The sequence below is a fragment of the Hyposmocoma kahamanoa genome, unplaced genomic scaffold, assembly GCF_003589595.1.
Source record: "Hyposmocoma kahamanoa isolate Upper Pololo Valley unplaced genomic scaffold, ASM358959v1 93, whole genome shotgun sequence".
Taxonomy (NCBI): domain Eukaryota; kingdom Metazoa; phylum Arthropoda; class Insecta; order Lepidoptera; family Cosmopterigidae; genus Hyposmocoma; species Hyposmocoma kahamanoa.
The window spans coordinates 14505552-14532328 of record NW_020654810.1 but is presented as its reverse complement, the minus strand read 5'-3'; the positions used below and the strand labels follow the sequence as shown (position 1 = coordinate 14532328).

The following is a 26777-nucleotide window of genomic DNA, read 5'->3' as shown; positions in this document are numbered from 1 at the left end:
TCTTGTCAAATTTAACGCTACCAAAACGCGGGCGTGTCTATTCTCGATTTGAGCTGACTCCGACTTTGCGTGATATATCCATACTGATAGCCGACTATCTCCAGCTACATGGAATGGACCTGTCGTTCAATTTGAACTTCAGCAGATACATTGAATCCATGGCCAAAATTCCAACCCTATGTTATGGATATTCCAAAGATTCGCACGAAGTGTTATGCTTCCACACTTATATGGCGAACGGCTACGGAGTGGAATTCCCTTCCTGCAGACTTGTGCCCTGAACGTTATAATTTGGGTCTTTTCAAGGCGAGAGTAAATAGACATTATTTAGGTGTGCATGCTCCATCGTCGACCTCATCGTCATTTTGCATCAGGTGAGATGGAGGTCAAATGCGCACTTATATTTCATTTAAAAAAATTGTACACATCGTTCCATACATTTTTTTATAATGCTCCCCATTTAGTAAGTAAAAAGTGTTATTTTTAAGTATCTCTTTATCATTTTTAAAAACACCATAGTTAATTTAACAGTTCTTTCGTGCCCTATTGTTATTAAACAATAACTTTGATTCAATAACTACCAGATAAAGCGAAAACAAATACGAAATAGACATAAACATTTTAGAAAAAAAAAATTACGTTAAAAATCCGGATTTTTAACAAGAAACCTAAAATCTTCAATATCTCCGAAAGTACTCATTTTTGGACAGCGTATCACATGACTAAATTTGTTTCAAATCAAGTCTTCTTACACCCCTTCGACGGAATGTGTCGAGTTTCAGGTCACAGTGTATAAGTATAAATAATAGGCGCATATAAGTAATATGGCAAATAATATACGGAATAATCCATAAAATAATTCAATTTTGATTAAATTTTGATGTATATAGTTCATACCTACTAAAAGCACAATACTTCATTTTAACTCAATTTGAATTCTGTTGTAAGACAGTAAATAATTCGTCAACGGTTAGCCGACGATTATTTGTTCACAATCGAAAGAGAGATATTTTTTTCCATAAATGAATGGAACATATTTTAATGAATTGCATTAAGCTAATTAAAAGAAAGATTAAGTTCTGTCTTTCTCGTGACTCATAACTAGTTAGGTACTAAATTATAGGGTTAGGTAGGCTATAATCAAGCCTTATATAACATAAGATCCCAAAAAGTAGGGCATTCCGGAGAACTAGAACGAATAAGAAACATTAATCAAGCGAAACCCGCGTATAGTATTTCGTTTTACAATATAAATAATTCCATTGGTAGAGTCAATACATGGTCAACACCTATTCTATCTAACAGTAGGATATCATTCCGGCAGGGTTTATGCAAGATTGAGTTTCAGTTCAAAACAATATTTCAAGATATTCCAATTTATCTTCTCGGTTTATACATGGCCATTAATAAATATATCTTTTACCAAATCCACAAAACTGACTGGAAAATAGCTACATTGGAATTAGCCACAGACACCTGTTAGTTTGTGACGAATCTTCCGAATGACTAACCATTTGTAATAAGAGATAAAGTCAATAGAACTATACGATTTTTTGGAGAATCAGCTGAGATCGCGATAAGTGTGTCAGCGAGTGTAACGGCACAGCTTGATTCGGGTCGTGTCCACTGACCATCTTATTTAATAAAACTTAACACCTGCGCCAACAGCCTAATTGATTTTAAAATTCCGTGGAACATTTGTATTGTAGTGTTCCGGTAGAGAAATTAACATGTTTCACAGTTTTTCACTAATCATTGGATACAGCTACAATTACAAAACTGTTTGTTATAGTTAATTCGACTTTATACTTAAAGAAAATGTGCTTATATTCAAGAGTTACAAAAAATCTACGAAGGCAGACTATTTCTTTGACGGCCACAACTTCCTTTATGGATATCTTTACACTTGAGATTCAAATTCATTTCTATAATAAGAGCTTTATAATAAGACGTCAGAAGTTGTGTTATGTTGAAGAAGAGCTGTTTTTGTACTTCTAAACATGTCTGCTAATCATTATTGTGAATACTTAAAGCCCCGGTGTTATAAGAAGCCTTATCGTTCCTGATGCGTCTGTAAAAAAACAATGTGATCAACGATATGTACTAGCGTGAAGACTTTGAACGGGTTGCGCCTCTTATCCACGAAAATAAAAATAAAATAATTTTATTTGATATACCTACAGCTCGGGCTCATTGTACTTAGACTATGGGTCGTATTCCAGAACTCTACTCAATGCTCAAGTCAGGATTTGAGCAGACTTGAGTATGATTTCAAGCACTGGAAATACGACCCTAATGGCAAGGACTTGAGTATGATTTTCAGTGCTCACTGCAATACTCAAGTCCTGACTTGAGTATTGAGTAGAGTTCTCGAATACGACCCTATATACACTACCTATAACTCAAATTTTGATAAAAGTCTCGTTCGTATAATATTCACATTTCATAAGAATAATTTATGTAAAGCTCTTTTTACATAAGTAGATAATTTTTACGAAGTGTAATATACTTTTTTATAATTAAACCCGATTCGACGAGTGAAGTCGCCGTGATGCTTATCTGTCCGAAACTAGAATGTAATCTAAAACCTGGGGTATGGAGGTAGAGCAATTCTCGTCTGTTGTGACAAATCTTAAATAATGTACTTTCGTTAAAGATTAGGTTTTTTTAAGGTGTAAGATGTAAACGTCAAAATGTGCCCCACCTTTAGTAGGTTAGATTAAGTTAGAACATGAAAAAGCAGAAGAATCAGAAGCTAACTTGTTTGTATTTCCGTACACGTTTCTTCATTCTTGTTTGTTCGCTATGAAACAAAATAATTGTTAGTAAACAATTAGGCGTTAGGTGAAATGAAATTTAGATTAATTTGTTTTATGAGCTGACGAATGAGTGTTATTTCATTTTCGACAATAATAAATGACTTATTGTCGATAATGAAATTATAGCATATAACTTTGTATTAAACATTTGTTATAAGTGTATATTAAGTGCATTATAATATAAAATAAGTTTATATTTAATGAAATTATGCCAATAAATCTTAGGATAATAATATTTATATGATACCATACGCACCCCTTTGAATGTGATATTTTTTTCGCAGTTGCTTTTATTTTTAGAGATATACTCACTTTGACGTGAAAGAGGACGTAGTAGAACATTAAGTTCGTTATTTTCAGCATGACAGCAGCATAATAGAGAGACGTATTTGATATTATCAACGTTAGTACCAAATTGAAAGTCATAATAGTTTATTCAATTATCTTTTATACATATGCATACGTAAATTGTTTTATGTGAGTGTATTGTTTTAGTTTTTTTTTATGTAGGTATAACATGTGAACAGGAATCAAGTGCTTAACAGATAGGAATTAAAATATATGTTATACGTAAATAAAATAAATATCTTATTATTAGTATTTTTTTCCTTTTTTTAAATTATGTACTTCCGTTGGGGTTCATATTTAATGTACTCCAAAGGAAGTAATACCGTTGACGTCTTTTGAATGGTAATAATAATAATAATAATAATAATAATAATCTTTTAGGCCTTGGGAGAGGCGAGAGTTTAAAATAAATATAATAATAATAACGCACACACTCAACATAGCCCCGCATTAGGGAAACCCTGTGTCGCGGGTGCCATGGACACACACATAGACACAAATTACACCCAAACTCACGAGAGAAATAAATGTAGGTCATACAAATATTTCGCCCGGGCCGGGAATCGAACCTGGGACCTCTGCGTGGCAGTCCGGCATGGTAACCGTTCGGCCACGGAGGCAGTTAAAGAAGTAATAAGACAAGTCGAACAATTCGTTAATAAAATAGTACTTTTAGGTATGTGGAAATTTGAGATACTCCTAACAGACCCGGGTACTGGAGTGATACGTATATTTTTTTAGGATACCAAGCGACAAGACGAACAAGACAAGTCATGCACATGGTGGTAAGCGACACGTCTACCCATTACAGCTGCAGTGCTACTCCTAGATCTGACACAAATCGCAAAGATCTGACCACGATCTGACACACACTGCGCCCGTCACATATAACTTAGGACCCATGTGCCTGTCACCAGCACCCTTAGTTTTATATAAACCGGAAAGCAATGCAGAACGCAGTGCAGCAATGCTCACATTACTACTTGGCGGAAGAAATAGGTAATGTGGCAGTACTTTGTGTTTTTACCGGTATTTATTTAAAACAAACACATTTGTATGCAGATTTTCATCAACGCTCTACGTTAAAAGAACATTCTGAATCCCCGATCAATGATTTCCATAATGGCTCTTTGGCAATTTGGTAAAAAAGTAACCATTGTAACTTTCATTTTTAATAAAATGTTTACAATCTTTTACAATGGCGTTTTGAAAATCAATGATGGTCTAATATTTCAGTCGGGAAATGACGATTTCGCCTTTTTTTATTTGATTTACATAAAATCTTATATCGTTGTTCATAACGTGACTTGATGTTTTTGTACCATATAATTTTTGAATTTATTGACGTTTTAATAAAGAAAACGTTCTCTTTTACGTAGGATGGTTGCATAAGGCTTTTATTTTTTTTGTCCGCAAGCAGCCAGTGAAGGGCCAACTAATACTTTTTGCGAGAAAATTGTCTAGATTTGAACGAGAAATTTTTATTTAAGCCATATTCGTTATCTTTACCATATTATAAAGGAACATCGAGAAATAATGTGTTGCGAAACCTTTGGCGCAAGGTGAACAAGCTGTAAAAGTTCACATCATGACCTTCTAAAACTGAAACTAAACAGTCACATTGTGAATCTCAATTTCCGATTCACGATTCTTGATTTTTAGTCAAGACACTTATTCTAGAAAAAAAGTTTGTAGATTAAAGGAATCTCTATCTGTATTATTGATACGTAAAATAGTTGTTTACAAACAAAAAATTATATATTATTGGTTCTTCCGATTAATAAATAAGGCGAACGTTAATGTCAACTGTTATCTAATTATGCAATGAAAACAATTTCAATTTTCAATGTGATCAAAACGCTTAACATTATTTTATTAAAAATTAAATAGAGAATATTTTTTATTCAACGCACCAAAAGTCACAAACGAAAAACTATTAAAAGTTGAATAGATGAATACAAACTTACGTAATCATTTTGTTAGCTTTATAAAAATGAATTACTTATGACATGAAAATGAAAGTAACAAAAAGCCTTGCAACATATTTGCGAGTTAAAAGAACTGTAGTAAAACAAACTCAATTGCACTTATCGTTATGATTACATTATACACTTAAATAATGGATCTTTGTGTGAACTGACCCGCAAATGGTATGATCGCGGTCGCCTCAGATTTATTAGATTTAATATCTCGTGAGATAATCACAACTTGATTCTTATTCATCTTCATCACCTAGATAATGCCACACCGCATCTTTTTCTTTTTGTAGATAGAGAAGCACAGATAGCTGGGAAAGTTTGTATAGCCGATTAGAGAGTGTAATTTCCATAATCTTATTTCGCAGCTATTGAAATAATAATGACGTGTTGTGTAAAATTACATGACGTTTTTTGTAGTGTTTAGAAATGTAACTAAAATTAAAATAAGAGGTTTTTAATGTATTAACATAATGTTGTTACCTAGTTTTACATTAAAAAACTTAAACTTGAATGTTTAACGTACAACGTTTAGTATCGGACTTAAATCGTCTTAACTAATGACCATTTTGATATATTGTTTAGCGAACTTTAGTGCAAACTTTCACATCACGTCCACGGTAATTAATTAACTCTTCGCTTTCCTTCCTCTCAGCATATGGTCATGTATTCGATAATTTCCTTAAATTCCATAAAATCGAATAGAGCGTTAAATTTTAAATGTAGCTACATAATTGCCTGCCCCGTGTTTATACTCTACGTGAGATATCGTGCGCGGTGACCTCGAAACTACGGAGCAACCGTGAAATTATTATTTCAGTTAACATCTTTTCATAAGGTTGAAAGTATTAAATACGTGATTTTAACGACCACGCATCTCTGAGGCCAATATTTACATTAAATTAGTGGGTACAGCTAGTAAGCTATTTATTATCGGTAAAACGGTTGGAGCGAAAGTGAGCCGTTCGCATTGTGAAGTTAGAGATCTTAATAGAAACTGGCGAAAAGGTTGACAGCGTGCTTAGTGGTCGGAGCTCGGCTTTGTTGAAGCGGTTGCTGAGCAAAAACGTGAGCTGATGTAGGTCGCAAGTCGCGCTGCGACAAGTGCAGCCGCAGCCGCGCGCCCCGCACCCGCCGCTGTAGCACGCGCGCTGTCTGACGACAGCTGCAGCGAATCAAGCAGTAAGAATACTTACTTAATTGAAATAGACAAAGACATCCTTCGTACTCGCCATCGTTCTTACATTTCAGAAAGGGACATAAAAGATAAATTCTAATCTAATAGAGCTATTGTGAAACTCTATCAAGATATCGGGCAATAAACTGTACATAAGTGACATATCCATGCAAGGTGCAACCTTATTTTAACTGATGATTGTAATTATGACGGCAACAAAGTTAAACTTCCGGAAAAAAGTTTATTTCTATATAAAAAATTTGGATTGGCAGTGTTATAGTATTTTAAAATTATATTCCATCCATATTTATTTCTTATCATGACCATGATTGGTAGCTAAAATATGGTCGGATCTTTTTGTAAGTACTGTATGAGTCTAATACTTGCGGATACAAGGGTTCACCGTCAAATTCGTTCAATTGTTGGGCACGGGTCTCCTTGGTGACATTACAAGTTTTCCGAGGATTGTGAATCTTCTTCGGCACGTAGGTTTCATCACAATGTTTCCTTTTACTGTTAGCGAGAGGTATTGCTACAAACCATTTACAACTGTACATAACTTAGAAATTAAAGGTACTTGCGGTATCGGGGATTCGAACCATCTGTCTCCTAAATTGAGCAGCAACCGCAACGGCTGAGCTGCCATAGCTATTAAAAATATTTTAAACATTGTCCTACATTATTGCGGTGCGTATTTTACTGAAGTAATTTATATCGTGTCATTAAAGCTCTTATTACTTTTACATTTTAACCTTGTATCTGAGTAGGAACAAGAAGACCTAAAAATATTTTTCTTTGTTCTAACGTATTTGTGTCTAAATGTCATTTTGTATAACAGTCATGTCGCGCTCTTGCGTTGTACCCGAGCTATTGAGCGATTAGCGGTGCCTGTTTAGGTTGCAAATTTTTTAGTCTTATTTGCTTTTAAATTCTTGACAATTTGCGGCGCCGTGAACTGTTTCGAAAGGGAACATACTTAAGATAGCAAAGCTTTATTTCGCTCAGCCGTAGGTTACTAAACTCAGTAATGTTGCAAGTTTGCCACGAGCTTTGTATTCTACAAATGAAACGCTGCAATAGCAGTCATTTTGTTGTCTATTCAAGCAGAAATAGTCTTAAATAACATTTATTACTGTATACTAGAGTTGTTTTTCTCAGCTTTCTTTCTTTTGACTTTAGATAATAATTGTGTTAAGTACCTAGATCGAGGGTTAGTAGAGTAATAAGGGCAGGAAATGTGCACATTGGGGTTATTGCACTTCAGTAAATTAAACGGGAAACTTATTCAAAAAGAAAAAGGTGTGGTTTTTGGGTTGATAGGCCAATTAAAGTTACTTTGAATCTTTAAACTAATCAATAACGACAGGAGCAGCTAGCAAAGAAATAGAGGGTTAATAAACGCAATACAAGTTTTGAGAATATGTATTTTATTTATAATGATTTAGTGGAAATGTGCGAATATGTTTAGTAAGTGGCTTTACTTATGTTATAAGTAGCTCTACAAATGTTTCTAAGTAGTTATTCGTAATGGCTAAAGGTAAGTTCGTCGATACCCTTCGGTACCCTTGTTCACTACTTATTTACTTTCATACTTGGGCACCATAAGGAGATATACCTGCTGAAATCTATAATTGATCAATATATTTCTATTCTAATTGTTGTGTAACAGTAAAATTAATAACTATCAAAAATAATACCATTGAAAATAAATACAGACAATTTCAAACGAAGCTATTTAAACGATTAATATGAGTGTAAAGGGCCAAGAAAGCCTTACAAAGCAGCTCGGTTGCAGCACCTATGTCTATTAGAACTGGCATTCAACTCGCTCAGTTTACCTATACAATACACTGGTGTTGACGCAACAAGGCAATTTATACAAGGCTTTCTTGTCATTTAAAGTATCAAATACGCTGGAAGTTGTTATTTTAATGTTTTTGATATAGTTACGACATCGCAGAATGACCGCAATGTTTTTGAAAAACATTGACATTACCAAGATATAATCTAATAGTAGGGTAGGTAATTTCAAAAATAACAACTGTTACTGTGTAGTGTAAATACATTTGGTAATAGTTTGTTAAAATCAATTTTCAATTGCGGAAAATACGAACCTTATATGATAAGTATATAGAGTGACGAATGTTGCATAATCATTTGCTATGTAAAGAAACACTGTAATTAAGAGATAGAGGTAAATATTATTAAATGACTTTATATATCATAATTATTGCTTAGTGTAGTTGAGCATTACTTTCGAAGAACCAATGAAAACAGAAGAAACAAGTGTAGCATATAATTTAACCTTAATATCTTCCCAAGACGTGATCGTAGACACAGCGCAACACGACCCAAATCCACAAAGAGGACAAAAACTTTGACCACCAAACACAAAACTATGTGTACGGAATACAATAAACCAAAACGAATAACCTTTAGCTAAAATTTCAATCTACAGAAACTACGCTAAACAACTATTCAAAACGATTTACTAAAAGATAAAATTAGAAGTATTGCAACACAGAAAAGATTGTAAAATTGTTCAATGCATCGACGTAATATTGATGGATGGGCCGACATTTGAGTTACAAAGAAAACCAAAGCAACCTAGTTAAAAATGAATGTTTGAAATATTTCAATTTTCTTACATAACATGCCAACTAAGACTTCCACGCGCATACGTGTCGAGACTGTGGAGATCACAAAAGGAGATGAGATTCATTCATAGTTCCAAAAGCTGTCGAACAAACAAAAGACGGCAGGCTGAAAGTCAATAATTCAATAGATCTTTTCCGAATAGAGCAATTGCCGACTTAATTTGGTATACACGTCACGCCGCCGTGCTGTTGTTGTAGGTGATGGTTGGTTAGTGTTTGCTTATGTGCATGGAGAATAACAAATATGCCACGACTATTTTGAGATGAAAACGAAACTTATCGAGTTTCTCTGTTAGTCACAGTAGTTTCTTTTTGAATATATAATTGTGCTTGTGACTCACGTTTGATGCTAATAAATATAGGATAGGCAACCTCGATCGGAAGTCTCAGAGACCTCCTGGTCTCTGAGACTTCCGATCGAGGTTGCCTAAAACCAGTGTTTTGCAACGTTGTAAAACACTAATTTCTTCCGTGTTTCTTGTTGCAAGCAATATAGCGTTAGTTACGTAAGGGTTATTTGTTTCAGCTTGGTTATGGATGGTCGCACACGGGCCAGCGTCGGTGCCGGATCCACCGGCCACCGGAGTCCACCATGTCAGTCAGCAGTGACATAAGGTTCACACGGCGCAAACTCACTCGTCCCTGCCGGGGATGTTGCGCAGCCCTAGCCGCTTTGCTTATACTTTTACTACTCGCGGCTGTCGCAGTATATCTTGGGCGTAAGTAACATATAATACTAATTCACACGAGTGACACCATATTCTGAGTATATATGAAAAGAAAAACACTCGGCGAAGAGGAATTTTAATGAACTTGATGCAATAGCAATTTAAAGAATGCATTATACGTTTTACGTCGCATTTGTAGTCGTTTTCAAGTTATGGAAGTATATAACTTGCAGATACAAAATGTTGCAACACAATCAGAACATTTATTGCATACAAAGCCATAAAGGTGAGGGCTAACATTGCCGTGCAGAGGTACATAAAGACCGTGCGAAAATGCCATTGAGTTCTTAGACTAAAAGTGTTGGTAGAAATCACAACCCTACATAGGTGCACCACACCTTTAATTGAGAACATTAGAATTTAGCCTAGCGTGAAGTTGCTTTCTAGGCAAAACAAAGACTGAACTAAGCAAAAGCGGACTGCTATGCAAGCACTATCAAAGGTATGGCAACATTGACTTACATGTAAGTCAATGTATGTATGTATGGCAAGATTCTTTTGTTAGTAAATAGCGGGTGTACATATGTATGTCTGTCGTGCTCGCGACTTTTAGCCCGTCACCATAGCAAGGGCCAGCTTAGCTACCGACGTCGCTTGGCGGCCTTGGCTCCCCGCAACGTAACAAGTGCACAATCTAATACATCATTCATGAACTGCTCCAAATATTGACCGATATTAATACGTAGGTAAGTAATGTGTAGGTAGGTGATACAAATATCGTAACTTTGTTTATATGAATATGGAACGCGGCCCAGGTGTCTTATTTTTCGAACTTGATAATATCTAGGATGATCAAATTTGATTAAAATTCTAAAATATTACCTGTACAAATGCATATGCGATTTCTAGTGATTCCTTAAAAAAATATGGTGTGCATTGAATCGTGAGCGGTCGTTCGCGATATTTACACGCTGCTTCTCATTCCAGACATGTACCTGTTCGGAGACCCGCTCAACCGGCAAACGTTCCGAGGCTCTTTCGTGGTGTCCTCGTGGGGGAACCGATCTGAGGGCACAGACCCCGCCAACCGAACGCGGGAAGCCGACCTTAAAAAAGCCCTTTTTGATCTCTATCGGAATTCTGAGCTGCGATCCTGTTTTGTTTCCGCGGAAATTCTCGCATTGGATAGGTAAGTTTCTTTACAGTACTTATAAGTTTTCTTTAAATGCACTTGAATATAAACTTTATTTCTTACTTACTTACTATCTTTCTTAGGTTTACCTACATTAAGAGACCATTTGAGTCAGCCTACTAATTTGACTTCGAAAATGCAACGATTATTTGTATTGTTACATTATTCACTCACCTTTGTTTTCAAAAGTATACGATTTTTATAAATCATATCTATTAAAATCGTAATTTTTCTCTATAAGATAATTGATTTTTGTTATACTTCATTTTTTAATTCATTTAGCGAACATAAGATCTCTATCTAAAATCTTGGATGCAAATAGGAAGATTATAATTAGGTAAAATAGATAAAGAATAATTATTTATTAATTTTATAATAAGGTTGTAAAGGTTCATCTGGTCAATGAACGCTTTACATATTACATCATCAAGTAAATAACATCCGATATATAACACTATACTTCACAGTAAGGAATTTAGCGCGTGAAGATTGTTGTGTTCATTTTGCAACCGTAATAACGTCGAATAAGTAGGTTGGTTCCGGTGAACTTCCACTTTGTAGTCATCTGTTTGCATTAATAACACCAATTAAGTCCACCAATATATAAGAAAAAAATATGCTGTGTTACAGACATTCACACAGTTTTGGACATTCTTATGTAACGGAACCACCTTCTTTTAGGATTACGTAGGTAATATTGTACCTTAGTAGGAAATGAAACTATTTTTTCGGATCTATTTCTTATTTCAAACAAACCAACTTTTCGGGCCCATTACAGGTCCCATGGTTACGGGTGACCAGAGACGGTTGTACCCTAATTTCAAAGTTTGACTACTTTGTCTGCGATCACGATTCGTGAGCATAATAATCGAATTATAAGTTCCCGACTTGGCTTCCAACTTTTGCCGATATTTCTTGCGATAATAATAATAACTATGAAAATATCGAAGAGTTACAGTAACACGCGAGCGCAAAATGGTAGAAAGTTCACTTTCTCGAGTCCTCTGGAGGCTGATTGTGATCGAAAGCGTTGCAGCGCAGATGCAGCTACGACTCAACAATATTATCTAACTTTAATAAAAGGAGATACAAATCTAAGCAATGAGATAACTGTACTCTTTAATGCAGTAATAAAAGAAAACTTTGCGACTTCCTTTATTTTTTTATCCACTGAACTGAAGATAATTGCTTAATCTTAATTTTTGTCTTATTGCCAATAACAATTACGAGTAGGACAAGCGTGCTGATATTGCATTAACGGTAAGTAAAGCGGGCGCTATGGACATTGACGCGAGAAAGTTTGTATGAACGTGCCCTGTTTCGTGTCGGATACGGAGCTTCGCTTTCTATGCCGCGCGTTTGGTGAACTACGTGGAAGGTCATGTTCCGGCCGATTTTATGTATATGGCCCTTTCTTTTTGTGTATTGCATGCAAATAGAATTACCGTAATAGACATTTTGTTAAGGGCTCACAAGCGCCTTGAAGCTCTTTTTTGAACATGTCATAGTGGAACTCACCGGATAGGTATTTCTTTATCATGTTAATATAGCCTTTTTAGAAGCTAGCTGTTGGTTTGCATGCAAATTTATATGGTATATGGATTTTTTAAATAATATCAAGTGTCGGGACGAACAAGTCGTGCGCCTGATGAACAGTAGCAGTGTCACTGAGAGTTTTAAATCGCACAGGTCTGAGGGGCACTCCCACTGCGCCCATCACCCTGTGACATAACTTGACAAGTCCCATGTGCCTGTAATTTCACCAGCATTCTTCAAAACCGGAACACAGTAATGCTGACATTGCTACTTGGCGGCAGAAATAGGTAATGTGACAGTACTTCCCTGGCCGAATATCTATACATCTATCATATAAGTAACCTTTTATAGAACTGTTGGAAGATTTTTAGTGGAAACTTTATATTTATATAATTAAATAGAACTATTTTAATAACATCTAGTCACGTACGTATACGTGGTCGTATCTACGTATACTTAGTTACTCCCCTATATTGCCTACGTATGTGTGATAAATATATAATTATAGTGATAAATTTGTATAACTATCTATTGCAGCGCTGACGACGGTGTAAGAGTTCACTTCGAGGTATCATTCGAGCCAATCTTCACATCAGTGAGTACGAGTGAAGTGACCGCGGTGCTAGCTCGAGAACTGGCTTTGCCTGCAATCTACTTTGATAACCTTACCGCGATATTGGATACTTTACACATTGAGGTGTGTAATAAATACATGAATGCAACTTAATTGCGCTGTAAATTACAGTTTTTGATAGCTGGCATGAGTGCTGTCTGTGCAGCAATGAATAGTTTTACTCTTTTTTTTTTTCATATATGTACTCTATATACTGTCAGTACAGAGTACTAAGAAAATCAACCTCAAAAGTCACTCATCCCCTAGTTTGCCACCCTTAGAGGTAGGATATTTTCTTCAATTTTAAATGGAACCACTAATATGGTACCCTCTTTCCAACAAAAAAAGAATCATCAAAATCGGTTCCCAAATGCCGGAATGATCGCGTAACATATATAAAAAAACATACAATCGAATTGAGAACCTCCTCCTTTTTTTGAAGTCGGTTAATAACTAACCTACGTGAATAGAAAATTAAGACAGATTGTATTCTTTTTCCAGGAAAATTCAGTGATATCATCACAAGCGTTAAAAGAAGGCGATACACCACTGTTAACAACACCGACCACTGAACCCATACCAGCCGAAGTAGAGGAAGAACTTCGAGAGTGCACTCCAGTAACTTTGACTCTCTGTTCCCATCTGCCGTATAACTCGACTTCTTATCCCAATCTTGTGGGACACCAGTCTAAGGATGTGCTGTTGAGGGACCTCGTAGCATTCAGGGAACTACTAGATGCGGAGTGCTCTCATCTTGCTCAAGTAAATAATATTTTAAATCTTATTAAAATAAGCTAGCAGTCCGTGGTTAGAAAATAAACATTGCAAGTACGTTTTAAAATAAGCCGTTTTAACCACAATTTCTTGCTATTTACTGTAAGTAATAATAATAATAACGCACACACTCAACATAGCCCCGCACTAGGGAAACCCTGTGTCGCGGGTGCTATGGACACACACATAGACAACCACAAATTACACCCAAACTCAAGAGAGAAATAAATGTAGGCCGTATAAATATTTGTCCCGGTCCGGGAATCGAACCTGGGACCTCTGCGTGGCAGTCCGGCATGGTAACCGTTCGGCCACGGAGGCAGTCGAAGTAACTAGTTACTAAGTATTGTGTCAAGCTTAATTGAGTTTCCGAGAGAAAAACATTTGCGTGCGTGCTGATGGATGTGAATCTACATAATTACAGCGACTGCGACATCATGATCACAACTTGAAGTCGTTACTCTGAAAGTATCAGTAACTGGAGCAGATAAATGGTAATGTGATCTACTTAAACTTGTTCATTTGTTATTTCCCGTGTATAGGTAGGTAAGTGTCTTGTTTCACATCGCTAAAGGTACTTTTCTTTTTATTACAGGATTTCGTATGCCAAATGCTCCAGCCTCAGTGTAATAACGGTCGGATTGTTCGTCCATGTCGTGCTTATTGCAGGGCTTTCCACGCAGGCTGCGGAGCCAGACTTCCTGATCGGTTGAAACCCTATTTCGATTGCGCTCGATTTCCAAATTTTTTCGGCCCCGGCTCTTGTACTCCTGAACCAGGTAATACCTTTCTAAATATTATCAAGGACAACATCTACGGCTGGTTGCACTAAATACACAAGTAGAGAAAGTGCCGGAACAGCATTACAAAACATTTAACTGACGAACGTGACAAAAATTTCGCTCTTATTTTATGCTCAACTGCAATGTCCGTGAATATACGTTATTTTGTTAGAGCATGACGTTCAAGTATGTCGTCGTGCATTATATATGCATATATATTATATAAGCTTTTACAAACTATTATAAGTCGATTTTGTCATGTTCCAAATTATAAATGTAAATTAAAGAAGAGATTTCGTAACTGTGCTAAAAAAATATTTTGATAAAACACATTTCAAATAGTCTTATGGACCTCGACTCTACTGTTGCTGTAAGGAAATAAGTTTATGATCACATTAGCAACTAGTAGAAAGTTGATAGAGTCTATTGCTTTTCCCACAATTAAATTAAAAAGCTCTATGTTCATTGCCAATTTGCTGGATCAGAAGTCAATGCAAGTACTTACCTACATACAGATTTGAGCACATGCTTACCTCTACTAAGATTTTCAATAAAGAGCTTGCGGTCTTAGGAATTACTGGGTAATCGTTACCATTGTCGTTTTTCAGGTTGCAGTGCCGGATTGCAACGTCTGGCTCTTTCTCGACGAGCATGTGATGGTATTCCTGACTGCGCGAATGCAGAGGACGAACGCGGATGCGCACATTGCGTGGCCGCCGGTAGCTCAGGTTTGCGCTGTGCGCTAAATTCGCGCTGCCTGCCCGCGCATCTACGCTGCGATGGAACTCCTGACTGTCCGGATGGTAGCGACGAATCTGGCTGCTGTGAGTAACGCAACGCTCATACGCGCAGATGTATGAAAAAACTCATAATGGTTTATTGAATTGCTTAGATTAAGTATATTTTTATAAAAACAAAAATCTCAAGCAAGAGGCATCCCTTGTAAACTGAGAATAAAACATTATTTTCATAGTATGGATTTCTCGCTCACTGGCGTCTTGGACACGAGAAACTGCGGAAAATACCCTCGGAGCAATCCGCACCCGCGTTGGATATGCGGTGTGGGCGGAGCGCGGTCGATCTGGGAAAGTGTGTGCGGCGCCTTACGAGAACGACAGGAAAGCGCTATCAAGTGTCGCTACATCGCTATGCAGAGCCCTGAGTTTTAGGTAAGTACACAATGTGTGTAAAACAAGTGTTACTCATACCATGGAACAATAACATTAAACTCATTGTAATATTTTGTCAGAGCGGCAATTAGTGCCGAAGCTGTGCCAGATGCAGAAGATGACGATGAAATAGAGAATCCTGAGAAACCACAACAAGAGTATGTAGAAGTGGTTGACCCGTTCGCCCCGGAGATATCATTTGTCAAAAGTCAATGTCTTCAACATAAAGTCATCAGAATTGTCTGTGATCAACTAGGTAAGGAAATGACATATAAATAAATATATACGTGATCGATATACGCACTATACCATAATAATTAAATAAATATGAAAATCATAAATTTATATTTTCAGAGTGTGGTTTGGCGTCAGCTCGTGGAGCTCATGCGGTTCAAGGCGTGAACGGACTTCCGCGATCAGCGCAACCCGGGGATTGGCCGTGGCACGCCGCACTGCTCAGGTCTCACATACACGCATGTGACGCGGCGCTTATTCATCCTTCGTGGCTTATCACAACGGCTTCTTGCTTCCAAGTTAGTAAACTACTATTAAAAAAAATCCACACATATTACTTGAAATAAACGCCTAATTTCCATTACTAAAATTTGCTCCTTTATCGCAGGGTCAACCTAAAGCAGAATGGACAGCTCGTTTAGGAACAGTCCGAATACAGAGCACCACTCCATGGCAGCAGGAGCAAAGAATAATCGGGATGGTGCGCTCTCCTGTTGAAGGCAGTATGATCGCTCTAGTTCGGCTCGAGGAATCAGTTGAAATCACAGATTTCGTACGACCAGCGTGTTTACCGGAACCAGGTGTTGGCAGTGGCGATCACAGTGTATGTAATACCCTGGGCTGGACGAGGAACAGAGACCAGTTGCAAAGGGTTCATGTAGTGACAAGCCCAATGAATACGTGCGAGAACGTCAGTATCGCCACTGTGAATGGAATCTGCGCTGAACCACTGTACGATCAGGATGATTGTGATGTAAGTACAGTTCAAAAGTTACCAAACTATTTAGTTAAATAATTATTTTCATACGTACCTCTTTATTACAGGAAGAAGAATACGCGGGAAGTTCAATGATGTGCTTTGATGAGAAGACAAAACACTGGTCCCTTCTAGGTGTTAGTGGTTGGCGGATTGCTTGTACGAAAATCGGACTAGGTCGGCCCAGAATATATGACTCTATCACATCTCATGTAGATTGGATACGACGCACCATTGCTGACGCCGCGAGGTGACCAGTTTAATGCCATTTGGATTGAAAAGACTGCATTGGATGTATGCCACCACAATTGATGTTTATTTTTCAGTTGTGTTTTTTAGTCTGTGTAAATGTAGCCTTTAGGTTTTTTTATTTGAAGCATACTGTTTCATATGTTGTGTTCAAAAGTCAAAAATATTAAAAAACTCAAAATGCCTGCCGATAACTGTTTAACTATTTTCAAAGTTTAAACAACTGTTAACAAATAATTTATAGTCCCTAATTCTCTTCTCTAGATTTAAGATAATTTATTACAAAATAAAATGTACAATTTAATTTTTAACATCCTATTGTAAATATTTACTTATTAAAAAGTACCAAATTATAAATAAAATTGTTTTTTAAATGTTTCTGTGTTTTTTTTATTTTATACGGGACATCTCTAACAATTAAACTGTATATGAAACCTAACCAAGAGGCATTTATAATAGAAAGGTTCCTTAGTTGTTATACTATTACTAACAGGAATATTCCTGACTTTTTTTTAAGTTGTTGCACCAGTAGTTCTAAAATTAAAGGAAGGTAATACTCTTATATAATAATATAATATAATAATACTCGATTGTTACCATCATTCTTACTAGGGCTTACTTAACAACAGCCAAATACAACTTGTCCTTTTTCCGTTTTTATGACTAATAATAATTCTTTTTCACTTTAGTTGTTGCTATTTTGAGTCATCAATATAAAACAAACACTTTTTCAATTCACTACATAAGGTGATTAAAATGATTGTAAACAAACAGGCTCTAGTATCCCAAGTTTTAAGTAAGGAACCCTAAAAATAGTTGTAAATTAAAACATATCTTTCACAGGTTAGTGAATATTTTAATAACTCCTCAAGATCATTCTACATCAAAAACTAAAAATCCCATTTAAATGCTAACACTATTTATTGTATACTTAAATAATAAATATAACACAAAAACTTCACTTTAAAACACCTTCTTCTTGAAGTTCTTTTCTAATTTTCTGCTGAACATTGTCTGGTAAGTTCTTTAGTTCTCTATTAATATACTCGTTTAAATCCTGCAGCGGCTTATAGTGCTGGTGGACGATTTGCGAGCCAGCGAGCATCGAGATCATCGCTACAACGGAGAATGAGAAGTACTGTCCCCACGTCACTCCTGCGGGCATTATGCAGCCGAATACTTCCTTATCTTCTCGTCAACAATATCGTGGGCCTGCCTTTTCTTAAATGTATTATAAAAGTTCACTTCACCCACTTTCCAGTTGATCATAGAAAACTCTAATGCAGCTCCAAGTGCAAAGAATAGCGGAAGGAATCTATACATTCCAAATGTCTTATTACCGGGCCATTTATTAACTAATTTGTGAACCCAGCCAATCCTCATTGCACTCACATTAAGAGTAGAACTATTTCATTTTGTTTTCAATATAAATGTTCTTAAAAGAATTCAATTATTGCGTAATTTTTCCTTCAAAATGTAAGAATCTAAATAAAATATAACCTACAAATTTAACAAAAAATGACATTTTAGCTTTCGCTTGTCAATTAGAGTTTGTAGATTTGGATAATTGGAAATATTGATCTTTTTATCCACTTGATCCTCGCGTGACATGATACCTGTCAGTTGGTGCCTTTTTTATTGTGTACATTACGGGCGGCGCGGGCGATAAGACAAGAGTTCAACCGTAGAGGGCTCCTCTACAAATTCAACAGATAGCAAAAAACAAAAGAACAAGCTCAACGTCAAACCAGAGTCAAACAAAAAGAATGTACGGACAACGGCACATCAGACTACACATTTTTGTTCGAAAATCACTTCCAGTGCAACGGAACAAGATACCTCAACGTGTAGCTTGATGCTTAGAGGATCGAAAAAAAATTCCATAGTCTGAGGATCGTATTTCAGAACTCTACTCAATGCTCAAGTAAGGATTTAAGTATGATTTAAAGCACTAGAAATCATACTCAAGTCCTTGCCATTAGGGTCGTATTTCCAGTGCTGAAATCATACTCAAGTCCTGACTTGAGCATTGAGTAGAATTCTGGAATACGACTCTCAGGCTTGATGTGCTGGCGTGGTACAAAGTAAAAATATTAAGAAGTTTGCAACAGAAGCAATGTTTCTGATCGAATGTTTATGTGTCACCGTCACTGTCATCTTGACCGCGCGCAATCACGAATTTTCACTGTTTTGTTTTCGGAACACTGCAGGATTTTGATTCTTGGAGTTTTTTAATGAACGTTTATGTTCAGAAGTCATTTAAATCATGCTTTTTGTTTACGATACATAAATATTGATTGTTGAAAATGGAATGTAGTTGTAGAATTTAAGATTTGATACGAATAGAGGAAGTTCTATTGTGTTCAACTAAACCAATGAATAACCCCAACAAGAACAAGTTCGACACCAAATTTTTCGAAAATGTAGCGCCTATAAAACTAACTGAAGGAAGACAAATGAAATTACACACCGAGAGTTGGGGGTTGCTTACGGAATACGAGTTGGAGTCGGTGAAAATCACATCGACGAAGGGAAAGGTGCATAGTTGTGCTACCATAAGAATTAGCGACAGGTCAGGACAAGTTACCTGTGCTGTAAGAGGGCTTTCTGTGGGTTTACTATTCGATTTGTCACCTGAAGAATGGTCTGACGTGGAAAAGCTCTGCAAACCAGACCAGCAGTTGTTTTACAGGTACTTTAACAAAGGACTTAATACAAATTTTCGATATGAGCAAAGATTGTTTTATAATTTTTGTATGTGCAACAAAAGTAGTGATGTGCTTGTGGCTGTATTTTGCAGATGTGTAAATATGAGGAATAAGGACCGAGGTGATGCATTTTTAGATATAATTGAATTAAAAAAATGTAATAATAACTTGTTAGATTTGTACATTATTTATCTTAAAGAATATTGTAATGTGGAGCCCTAAACTCATGTATATTGTTAAATAGAAGTTTAGTAGTTGTAACTAGCGATGGGCGAGTCGAGTTAATTATCTCGAGTTATTCCCACGACAAGTCAACTCGAGCTACTATTTTAAGAACTCGAGCTAACTTGGTTCGGTACCCACCCCGCTACAGCGCAATGCACAGCGGCTTCTCGTTCTCAATGGGCGGTTTAGTGACCTTCGGAGCATGCCCATACACCGAGTTGAGTTAACTCATGTTAGCAGTTACATCAACTAGACCTGAAGAAAATACAACTCATCCCATCGCTCCACGGTGATTCACGCTCCATACTAAGGCGGTCATAAATACGTAACTCCGAAATTATTATTATTTTTTTATTTTATTACGTTAAAATATGATTAGGTAAACGTAAATTAATAAAATTATACATTTTAAAAAATATTTGACAATATTTAGGTGTAAAAATGTCTCGCAGTAATTTTGTTTTTAGACGATGTATCTAAAACATTTTATACTGCGACTTTTAATGGTAAAACTGTGTAAATAATGATTATTTGTATTAACAATAACCACAAATGAATAAATTAAAACAATAAAAATACATAAAAAAGTTCATTTTACAAAATACAAACAAAACACAAATTATACCAAAATACATTAAATCTCAACAATATTAACTTTAAATACATAACAAGTCTAATACAGCTTTTGACAGTACACCTTTTTTTTAACAGGTAACTTTCGTAGACCTGTTATGAAGGGATCTGAATGAAGAAGCAGCCTATTTACTAAATCTGTGTTGGTCACAATGCGACTCATTTTACGCGTATGATTTTTTCTAAAAGACTTGATGTATTTGTTAGTCGCTTCAGCTGCTTCTTCAGACAACTCTCCGATTGACAACAAACCGTAATCTATAACATTAGCACCATGAATTAGAACTTTGTGAACGGAAGCAGGCATGTTATACCACGGATACTCGGCAACTAACTGCCGAGCCGTCTCTAAAGCGAACTCTTCGAAGTTCGTCTTATTAATATTATATCCCGAATTTAAACATTGAAGGATGATCCAGCAACGATCTAGGAGATCCTTCTTGATCCCAGTAATTTCAGCGGAAATTTCTGAATTCAAGAAAAACCGCCTGGCTGTATTACCATCGTTTGATGTTCCGCTTCCGCCACTTTTAGGCTTATCCACTATAAGCCCTAATCTTTCTCTAAATTGAGTCTGAACATATGATTTTTTTGCAGCAACAAGCATTTTGTCATTAGCGGACCTAGCTTGCCATTTCCTAACATCTAACTTGTACGCGACATGAACAAAATATTCAAAAAAACGTATTAACGCGTGAAGAGGTGATAAACCAAATTCATATTTACTCTCATCGACTTCCTTATTTAAACATTCGTCAATTTTGTTCATTTCACTGGGCAAGGCGTTACAAATAAAACATTTTGATGAAGAAACACCACTAAGTGCATTACACACTTTACCATCTACCATAGTAAGTTGCAAACAATGAGTAATGCGATATTCGCGATCTTCTTCCTTGAAAACAGTAGGCTGCAAGTTCCTTATTTTATCTTTAAAATGAGCTTCTTCCTCAACTGACACTGCAGTCGATTCCTTCAAATATCGGAGGCGTATAGGACGACAGTATCGAGTTGATGAAGGACGAGGATTTTTCCACAAAACTACTGAATTTTCTTTGTTATCTGTTGTCAAAACAAGCTGAAGTGGCACATACGAAGTAACAAACAGGCTACTGTCTTCAAGAGTGGAGTCAGAAAAACACTGTTTATATTCTGAATGCCCTGTACTGCCATCGAAACCCCATTTCCCTATCAAAGATATCTTATCTAGAGACTCATTAGGTACACTATCCAAAACATCTTTTTGAGACTTGAGAATCCGATTGGCAGTATGATCTAATAAACTTTGAAGTTCGACTTCGGCGGATGATTCTGTAACAGTAATATCTGAAGGATAACAGTGTTTTTTAGATTCCACGACACTTTGGTAAGATGGGAAAATGGTTTTTGAAAACTTATTGTCTATAAATTTCTTTACTAATATATATTGATGTCGAGTTAACTGAGCTTCAACAATGAGCGATAAAACTTCGCTAGAATCGATTTCAGGACAAGACAAGCTATCGGACGCATTGAGCAATGACTGTACAAGAGAAGGGTCTTGGTTAGACAAACTAGCCAATCTTCTCCTTTTTGTACGTTTACTGGTGTCGTCAAAGTTAATTCTCGGACGGCCATGCGATGAAGAAGTTGATGGTTTAACTTCGTCAAAGCTCTGAGATACACGTAACTCAGTTCGCTGTACATCAATATTTTCAACGACATGCAGCCAATCTGAATATTTTTCTAAGAATTTAGATCTAGTACGATTCGACTTTGCCCAGTAGTGGGAAATTCGTTTACAAATATTCTTAATTTTAAGGCTTAAAGTCTCTAAATCAATATTTTCGATGTCGTCAGAAAGGGATGATGTTTCGGTCAAAGTGCTCAGGACGTGTTGCATTTTTTCATTTGGATTACCCACTTTAGAGTGCCAAATATCAAAAATTGTCATCCTCGATACAGAACATTTGAAAAATGTACCTAAAACAATATGAAAGCTGAACTTAAAAAAAAATTAAAAATTCAATACTATGGACATGCATACTTTGACACCCCTTTAAGCCAAGAAGAGGCAGCAAGATGCAAATGAAACTTATAGCTCTTAATAAGGACATACTCCTTATTCAAAAACCATATACCTCAGGTGCAGCTCAGCGCAGCCAAAAGTTGTAGGTCTAAAGGAAATTAAGTTATGCCAAAAATTTTCACCAAAAAACTGCCTTCAATAAAAAAATTATATAAAAAAAAGTATGCATAAAAAAAATTAAAAAAAATTGATAATAAAAGTACATACCATGCTCTTGGATCTACATGCTTTCACAACACGTAAACACTTGATTTGGAATAGTGACACTCAAAAACAAAGTGATTAAGTTTCGATGACTCACACGTGGTGATAATTAGTCTCGCGATGCGCTCACTTCCGATGCACAAAGGGAATGATAACGTGACCTAATTACATTGATATTTATAGTTTTTGGAAGCTTGTTAACTAGTTACTAACTTAGTGAGTTGATCTAACCGGGATAAGCCAATGATTTTTTTTGATTTATGGCCTATGGGGGAATCACAGTGCGCTCGTTGTAACTATGGTCATTAGTAACTTAATTTGAGTTGGGCAATCTACTGATTTTTAATTAATTGGACATTCTCGCAGACATATATCTAGATAGAGGCCACAAGTACAGCAATTTGTATGAAAACCGAGCGTGTGACATTTTATGTATCCACCATGACGTCACAAGAACTATTTAGTGATGGGAAAGCTCCTTCCGCGCTAAATCGATTGATTGAATGGAATACACATATTCCATTCAATTTATTGATTCAAGTATTCGTTGATTTGAAATATTAATATAGTAGAAAAATACCAAAACAAGATAGTATAACTGTCCTTTATCATAAGTTGTTTTTAAAAAATTTTGATTACTTAAAAATATAACTTCAAATATTAAAATTATTGTCCTTGAAATAAAATAAGCTTATTATATAACCGCCTTTTTGTTATAGAAGATATTATTGATTGACTTATATAATGAAAACGCACGTCAATATATAAACTTGCAACTGACTTAATTAAATTTACTAGATGGTTTTCCGTCGGTGATTGATCAAATTGGTGAATGGCAAGACAACTGAAAATGTTACTGCTGACAAAATCGGTTTACTTAATGTTGGCCTTGTGTAAAGTTTTTGTGATTTGATCATGATTTCTAACTCTGCTACTCTGCATATTTGGATTGCATCTTTGGTGGGATAAACTAGGCCACCTTCATCCTTGAAAGCAACAAACTCATATGTAAGACCCAACTTCAGGTTTTTGTAAAGACAGCGCACTGTTACATTCTTCGCATTTTATATTTTTTTGTTTTACTCATATTACATATCCCGCGATGTATATAATTATTTGCTCACTATATTCGGACATTCGAGGCAACGTGCTGCAAAAATTATCGAAATTACAGATACTACTGATAACAGATAGTACAAACTAAAAAAAAAAACGAAACGTTACTAAACGTTATAACAAAAGACTTATAGAATATTTTTATAATATTGTTATTTAATATGATTTCATAATAATTTTCGTCCCTTTGTTTTCAAAATCGATTAGAATCGAGAACAATGTTGCCTAACATAAACATCACTAAATGTTAAATTTGGCCAAAAGAATGTACAAGCGGCCGTACCACGAAACTGAATGCATTATACAAAAGTGCATTCGTTCGATATTCATGGCGTATTAATATGTATTAACAAAGGATCACAAATATGTCGTACCAAGTAAAAGCCGCAATGTATTACAAATATATACATGAGGCATACACAGAGTCGCATATTTGTTTTCTCGAAATTCCTTGCCCGTGGAAGGAAACGTCTCTGTTTACACGTTTACCCACAGTTATGGTGCAATTGCAGTTTACTATGGCAGAATTAGGTATGCATTTTTCGCGTTTTCAACTAGTGTTTATCTACGATAACGATCGAGCGCATTCTGAAGTGTAGCTGCGGCAAATAAGTGAATTTCACTTACGTTGGGCACGCGAAGTACGTACACTCGCGACGTCTATCTAGATTATGTCTGTGAACATTATGATATTTATTGTGTTACTGTAACTTTTGCTGAAATAAAAAATAGTGTTGCTATGAGATCAACTTGAATGATTCACTCAGTAGGTGATCAGATCAACCTAAATTGTATCTTTCAATTTCTACATCAAATCTTTTTAAAAATCAGGATTTTGATAATGGGTAATGAAAAACTGATAGAAGTTAGCAAGGAATAAGCTACTAAATAGTCAACTAATGTAATGTATTATTATGTGGTTATAAGGATTTGATATTATAATGATATAACAGAATGTGTATGTGAAAGTTTTCTATATTTTTTATTTGCTAACTATATCACTATTTGTTGCATTAATCCATCATGCATCTCACTAAGGATTTTGGTAAATTTTTAAATGTTTTAATTTTTTTTGGATGGATTGATGAAATGTGTAGGGAAGAGAATGGTTGTGTGTCTTTAACAATTGCATGGGGCGGAACCGGTCAGGGTTAAATATGAACCTGTTGAAAGTATTGTTGATTATGACAACAGATGACACAATTTTTCGTCTTATTGCATAAAGTGAACTAACTACGCATTCACTCTTATCTTGTGGCAGTGATTTAATCGCGCGGGGCGAGCGCGATAAAATTCGTGTCGAATAAATGCCCTTAAGGACGATTTTTTTTAGTACTCTATACTAAGATTATTTAAATCCCCGACGCAAAAAGAGAGGAGTTAGAAGTTTGAATCTTTTATCAGTGTGTCTGTCTGCGACATCGTAGCTCCCAAACGATTGTCTGATTTCAAAGGGGTTTTATTTATTTGAAGGCTAATTTAATCGGGATGGTTCTTAGCTTGTTTGTCTTTTACTACGTATCATTGAACTACTGTCCATAAATAACGTGCCTTCTAACTTCAAAACGGCATAACGACTAAATTTAGTTTTTTACGACTAGAACCGACTAATTCACGACTTTTTCTGGGCGCAATCGGATCTAACCTAGGTGCTGTGATTCTCAAGATTCAAAAATGGTGCCACCAGAATAAGCTTATTCCAGTGTCGACAGTAAAGCATCCTTGTCACTTCAAAACGGTATAAAGGCTAAATTTGTTTTTTTTACGACTAGAAGCGACTTATCACGGCTTTTTGGGTGTAATCAGATCTAAGCTAGGTGCTGTGATTCTTGAGATTGAGAAATGTTGCCGGTGAAATAAGTTTATTCCAGTATGGACAGTAAAACACCTATAATACTTTCGAACGGCGGACCGAATAAATTTAGTTTTTTGCGACTAGAACCGACTAATTCACGACTTTTTCTGGGCGCAATCGGATCTAAGCTAGGTGCTGTGATTCTCAAGATTAAAAAATGGTGCCGCCAGAATAAGCTTATTCCAGCGTGGACAGTAAAGTATCCTTGTCACTTCAAATCGGTATAAAGGCTAAATTTGTTTTTTTTACGGCTAAAAGCGGCTTATCACGGCTTTTTTTGGTGTAATCAGATCTAAGCTAAGTGCTGTGATTCTTGAGATTGAAAAATGTTGCCGCTGAAATAAGTTTATTCCAGTATGGACAGTAAAACACCTTTAATACTTTCGAACGGCGGACCGAATAAATTTAGTTTTTTGCGGCTAGATCCGACTAAATAGCGACTTTTTACCTTAATACTCAAATTTCAAAAACTCGACCATGGTCACGCCGCAATAGCGCACGCCGATGAATATACTTTCTCCTGACCGTTTCCGGCCACGGCAACTGCTTCAACTCCGCTGTTGGTGGCGCTCATAGATATAGAAAAAAATTGATGTTCGTGCGCTCTCACGTGGGTCACGTAGTGAATCTTATTAGCTATAAATTCATATCACAGCATGAACGTACCTAGTGATGATAGTCATAGACAGGAAAGATAGCTGACCGCCACCGATGGTTGGGCTTTCAGCTCGTCACGTCTGAAACTCTTTGGAGTACGCTGCTTTGTAATGGGGGTTATTAAATTTTAATTTAAGTTTTATAGTAACTTATTAATTATTAAAGTTAATTTACTTTACTACACAATTATTACTCTAAGAGCGCAATACATAGGCCAAGGGGATAATGATTCATTGCGTACCGATGGGAAACTCGGATTAGAATATTTTTTACGTGCAAATTGGGGAAAAAACGCAAATATTACAGGTAAAGGGAGATAAGGTAAACGTGCTTATAAATACAAGTTCACCAGTTTGACGC

At 36.1% G+C, this 26777-nt stretch overlaps 3 protein-coding genes across 3 annotated transcripts in view; 1 reads left to right on the top strand and 2 right to left on the bottom strand.

The window, feature by feature from the left end:
• The window catches only part of LOC113237208 (atrial natriuretic peptide-converting enzyme), a 28242-nt gene extending 11116 nt beyond the window's left edge, over nt 1–17126 (top strand). The window contains exons 2-12 of the mRNA XM_026473547.1: nt 9504–9696; nt 10633–10834; nt 12911–13070; nt 13488–13748; nt 14356–14539; nt 15151–15366; nt 15516–15711; nt 15792–15967; nt 16066–16244; nt 16334–16699; nt 16771–17126. Coding sequence (XP_026329332.1) covers nt 9504–9696; nt 10633–10834; nt 12911–13070; nt 13488–13748; nt 14356–14539; nt 15151–15366; nt 15516–15711; nt 15792–15967; nt 16066–16244; nt 16334–16699; nt 16771–16956 — 2319 coding nt within the window. The 3' untranslated portion in view covers nt 16957–17126. The remainder of the gene's footprint in view (nt 1–9503; nt 9697–10632; nt 10835–12910; nt 13071–13487; nt 13749–14355; nt 14540–15150; nt 15367–15515; nt 15712–15791; nt 15968–16065; nt 16245–16333; nt 16700–16770) is intronic.
• Nucleotides 17127–17793: 667 nt separating this feature from the next.
• Nucleotides 17794–18138, bottom strand: LOC113237512. The gene has a single exon (XM_026474013.1). It carries the CDS (start codon nt 18114–18116, stop codon nt 17910–17912), a length of 207 nt encoding a protein of 68 aa, XP_026329798.1. The 5' UTR covers nt 18117–18138; the 3' UTR covers nt 17794–17909.
• LOC113237511 (small integral membrane protein 4) lies at nt 18079–18633 on the bottom strand. The gene has a single exon (XM_026474012.1). It carries the CDS (start codon nt 18332–18334, stop codon nt 18116–18118), a length of 219 nt encoding a protein of 72 aa, XP_026329797.1. The 5' UTR covers nt 18335–18633; the 3' UTR covers nt 18079–18115.
• Nucleotides 18634–26777: the final 8144 nt, after the last annotated feature.

What these genes read in the sequence shown, in the direction of transcription:
- LOC113237512 (XM_026474013.1), bottom strand. Translation starts at nt 18,116, where the DNA reads ATGCCCGCAGGAGTGACGTGGGGACAGTACTTCTCATTCTCCGTTGTA.
- LOC113237511 (XM_026474012.1), bottom strand. Translation starts at nt 18,334, where the DNA reads ATGAGGATTGGCTGGGTTCACAAATTAGTTAATAAATGGCCCGGTAAT.